Here is a 5,312-nt window from a genome sequence, read left to right as displayed (position 1 = left end):
TTGCTTCTTCAACTAAGATCCCATAAGGCCTAACAAAAACGCTCATGTGGCTCATTCACTATGAGCCCCTTAACGCCAGAACCACAATAAATAATATGTATAATACAAATCAAAAACAGTAAAAGTATCTAGGAACCATGAGAATACTGACCAATGTAACACCATAATCATAAAATATATCAATATCAAGGCTATGTTAATCTTAACGTTAATTATAATTCTAAGAATTACAAATAGCTTAAGTAAATTATATTAATTAGATAATGGGTCTAGAAGCCTTAATAGGCTTGACCAATAAAAGAAATGGAAAATCGCGTTGAATATCTTAGACACAAGCTAGAATTAGGGTTTCTACCCCCATTTATAGGTTGGCCACCCCTTGGAGGTCAGAGTTCGGGTTTTGTGCTAAAGTGGATGAACTTCTAGTTATGGTAGGAGATGCCCGTGGGATAAGGACGAGATCTGGCAACCACAATATACCAGATAAGTATCTAAAACCGTGTTTATTTAATAAAATCTATATAATAACCTAATCTTCTAGGAAGAACCATCATTGTTGCAGAAGTTCATCAGGGAAATCATCAAAAAAGTTATGTGACATATTTTCCATTTATTGTTCAATCTCTATCGCCTTGTGATCAAATTTGAATACATAATATTCATTGTTCTTGATTCTCTTTAATTGTTCTTCAATTCCTAAGGTCTTTCATGTATAACCATGTTAATTATTGAGATAAGAATTTAGTTTCATATGTTTAACTTACACGTTAGATCATCGTATGAATCCGATCCTTATTAGGGTTTGTAGTATATGGTTAGGATTATCAATGGAACCCCTAGGTTCAAACTGTTGCTTGTTAGGGAAACCCGAAATAAATCCTTTAGGTTCAAAATCATTAGTAGATCAAACTGTAGTAGAAAACCCATTCGAATATAGCTGCAAACAAGACCGAAACCCATGGTAGCCAGACTAGGAGGTCAAAATGACTGGTCCACCGTCCATGGCCTAGACCAGTCTGAGTAGCTGGTCCATCAACCGCATTCTTGGACCCGTATTACCAGCCAGTGCACCGCCTTGTTCAGTCTGTTTTGATGTATTAGCTTTTGTGATGTATTTCCTAGTTGTACAAATGTTTGTAGAGAGTACCTAGTTTGACTTAGGAGTCTGAACTTATGGTCTAATGTTGGAGTAGGATAACCATAGAGTAGTATACACAATTCCAGTTGGTATAGGATTAGCTTATCAGATATCCCCGTTGTAGTGTGATTAGCATGGTAGCAATCCTAAATGCTATAGAATTAGCACAAACCTATTCTAGTTTGAATAGTCTAAAATCCTATTCTAGCTTGAGTATGGTTTAAAAAAAGGTGGTATCCTATATGCAGTAGACTTCATACCCGACCATCATAGCTCAAAATGTAGTCATAATCGGCTGGCTCCCCCACACCATAAGTTGAGTATAGGTGGTAGAGTAGCTAGTCTAGCTAGATACCCTCAAAGTGGCTAATTGTTTGTGAAGTCAAGAAAGTCTAAGTTGCAACTGTTGATGTAGGAGCTGGAACAGCATAGGCACCCTGATTGATAGGCATGCAGGTCTTTACACCACGGAAAGGAATCTAAACACTGAAAAGTTGTGTTTTAGAGTGTGAAGTTGTGCTAACCAGTAAAGGATACTGGTAGACTCTCCTAGAGATGTTAATAGTTGAGAATCTAAGACTAGTGTATTCATGGTGATTAAATGAGTTCCCACAGGTTTGTACATGGACCATATTATACAACTAAAACTAGGGATATTACCTGACAATAATTAATAAATTGATGGAAAGGTTAAAGGAGGGGGTGCAGGATAACATGTTCTGGCACCATCAGGTATGGGATATGTTATGCAGAATATACGTGAAGCCATAGAATGAGTAGTTAGGTGGATAGACTATTGTTTCCTAGGTCTCCCACAATTTAGCTAACAACCCAGCATGGACACCATGCATTGCGCACGTAGACTTGATCCCCTAGCATTCAACACGGTTGGTTGACTACTATATGTTGGTAACACTAGGACTAGTGCATAACAACATCGAGTACAAATCTAACAAATAAAACTTTGTTTGTTTACATGTGGGGGAAGGGGGAATAATATAGGATGTTGTCCAACAGGCTTAATGCGAGGCCTGGGCACAAGCTTTGACCTGGCTAATGTATGCATTGGGGCTATAGACAGACTGGTACTGTCAGTGATTGATATTATTTGCATTAATGCATAGGAAAGCATCACCATAAACTAACCTAATAAAGGACATTGCTCTATTTTAATTCGTGAATTTCCCTTACCAGTTATAGTTACAGTGTTAGCATATCTAAAGCTAGAACGATCCCAATATTAGACATGGGCACCTCTGTTTAAGTTATGCCTTTATCAGTTTCATTTTCATTCACTTACTGCTATCATAGATTGTCATTCCTTGCTTTCATTTTATTGCATATCCTTCATCTTTGTTTCTGCAATCCCTTTGGCATGCACGTTGGGATTGCTCTGACACTAGGTTTGTTTGTCAGATATGCGTGAAATGGAGATGTGGTGTTGGATACAGGAATTCATGTCTGGTCAGGAATTCTTTAGACTTTGTTTCTGCAATCCCTAGTAGCGAGCATACACTGCCGCCTCATCGTGTCTCATATTCACTGCCGCCTCGTCGTGTCTCGTATTCTACTATAGTTGGGTACGGGGCTTGCATTTACAGTTCAACCTCAAGCAATTATCTGCTATTCCTCAATGGAACATTCTTGTAACTGCAAAAGTACATGTCACTGTCCTCTTGTTATATTGCTGAAAGGTCCAAATTTTCTTTCTCATTGAGCTCAAGTAAGGCACCTTTAAACTCTTAACTAACAAATGTTATCGCATTCCCTTGGAATCACCTACCTGGGTACTAATAAGGATACATAGTCACAGTCTTCTTTCTTTCTTCCCTTTAATCCCACTAATATCAAGTGATGCACATGCATAGTCCAAATGATGACTATTATCAATTTATCACGCTTACTTTGGAACAGCCATTGCAGTACTAGCAACGACACATAGCCCCATGCTCCTCTAGATAATGAATGTTATTGCATTTTGGAGCTTCCCATTCATGGTGTAGTAGGGTGCGCTGAGGTTCTATACGAGCACATAGCACATACTCCTAGTTCTTTCTCCCCATTGATCTCCTCATTGAACGCTGGTAAGGAATCACCAAAGTCTAAAGAATGATCATTTTTACTTTCTTGGAGGTGCACGTTAATGGAGTTGCGATCCTTGTGAAGCACTTTGGTGTAGATATGACCACATACAAAGCCTTACTATTTTAAGTTGTAACATGGTGGTGTACCTTTCATGTTTCTTGCAACTTAAAAGAGTCTAGATAGAAGGGACAGTAAAATAAATTTTTAGTTTGTAAGTACCAAAATACTCATTTTTGCACCTTCCGGTTTTCAAAATAGACTATTAAGTAAAGGCACAGAGAATCCATTCCTATATATAGTTCATGTATACAATGCCGCTATACTTTTCCATCTGGAAATAAAAAGTAGGGATAGAACACGGGTGTTGATCTCCATTTAAACTGAATGTTACAGTTGCATTTTCATGAGAAAAAAGAGCAGTGAGAAATCAAAATGCAATCAGAAACTAGAAATGAATTAGGGGTTTTGCCCGACTAAGCCCTAATTTCTTTCTAATTATACATTAGACCCCCCAAATGTTAACAATTCTAATTTACACCTCCAAATCTATTAAGTTGTTCCAGATAACACCCCCTGAGTGGATTCAGTCCATATTTGCGAACAAATTATGATTCACCCTCAGAATTAAGCGGTCTAGTGTGTTATATAGAGATATGAAGATGTGGGGTGTAACACAAAAAGTTAAAAACAATTTAGGGAACAATAATGATAGGATAAAATCATATTTTTAAAAGGTTTTCTTTAATAGATTTGGGGTGTAAATTAGAACTATAAAGATTCGGGTGCGTAGTATATTATACAATTAACAAAAAAAAATTAATGCCTGATATGAGAAATCCCCAATAACTGAATAGCCAATTTCTAATTCGCATTGAGATTTTGAGATTTAGTAAGAGAACCCATTCATACCTTTTCCCCATCAGCGTCCATAGAAAACAGAGATAACCCAGAAATCTCAGATCCCTACAACAAATTCCCAAATTTACAAATTAATACCCAAAAGAGAAAATGGGGAGTAAGTTAAAAATTAAAGGAGTAGGAACCTGGAATCCAGCCGAGGAGATTGTAGAAGGAGAAGGGCAAGAGTAGAGAGCGAGGAGTGGGTTCGAGCTGAGGAGAGGGAACGAGGAGGGTTTGGGTTTACGAGAGTTGAAGGACAGAGAGAGGAGAGAGAAAGTAGTGGAAAGGGAGGAGACCGTCATGGGTATATATGTACTATATAATGAAATTCGTTGGCTTGTTCAGTTCTTTTTCGTCCCACATCGGCTGGGCTCAGGGATTAAAAGCATTTAATTCCGCATCGTTTGATTCCGGATTGTTGGGCCTCTTGCTCATGAGTTACTTTTTTTTTTTTGACTGAAAAACAGGGAGAGGTTCCCTGTTCATAATATATATATATATATATAAGGTTAACCAACCGTTATGATTACACACATATTATAAAAGTGAAGGGAAAGAAACATGAGGCGCATTTAGCGATAAGGAGCGGACCTTGTCGTCACCTATCAGAACAATTCGCTCATGTTTCAACCCACACAAAAGAGCAAACTACGAGAAAAAAGGAAAAAAGAGAAAAGAAAAGATAGCAAAGTGATTGAACACCTGATAAAACAAACCACATAAACAAATCCACCAAAAAGAAAAGATAAAGAGGGCTACGGAACCGAACAGAGCAATCTGTCAGAAAAGTAGACACCCTCATATACTGCGGCGAGCTTCTTCACAGGAGCCTGAAACTCTACTGACCATCCTATCTTTTCAACCAAAATGCTGACGATGGTCAATGAGTTACTTAGATCCCTAGTACATGTATTGTTTTCTTTAGTCGAACATACATTGTATTTTATTATTTTTAATATTTACCGTTAAGTGAGAAAACAGAATTTGTTGACATGTCACAAAAGACATCTGCTTTTCATTTCATTTCATGAAAATACTTAAACAAAAGCCTACCATAAGATTCCGTAACATGTTATACATGTACATACACACACAGATACACTGTTGTGTTGTACTATTAGCATGACCATACTTTCCAATAGAAATTTGCAGTGTCTCAACCTTCCATGCTAGGCATTACTACTAACAC

At 37.6% G+C, this 5,312-nt stretch overlaps 1 protein-coding gene across 1 annotated transcript in view; it reads right to left on the bottom strand.

Moving 5' to 3' along the window:
- Window positions 1-4,495, bottom strand: part of LOC109834426 — a 7,350-nt gene extending 2,855 nt beyond the window's left edge. Inside the window, exons 1-2 of the mRNA XM_020402440.1 lie at window positions 4,267-4,495; window positions 4,133-4,186 (exon numbers count right to left, since the gene is read on the bottom strand). Coding sequence (XP_020258029.1) covers window positions 4,133-4,186; window positions 4,267-4,425 — 213 coding nt within the window. The 5' untranslated portion in view covers window positions 4,426-4,495. The remainder of the gene's footprint in view (window positions 1-4,132; window positions 4,187-4,266) is intronic.

This window comes from Asparagus officinalis, chromosome 3 (assembly GCF_001876935.1).
Source record: "Asparagus officinalis chromosome 3, Aspof.V1, whole genome shotgun sequence".
NCBI classification, from domain to species: domain Eukaryota; kingdom Viridiplantae; phylum Streptophyta; class Magnoliopsida; order Asparagales; family Asparagaceae; genus Asparagus; species Asparagus officinalis.
Note: the sequence above shows the minus strand (reverse complement) of the source record. Positions and strands in the feature narration are given on the sequence as shown.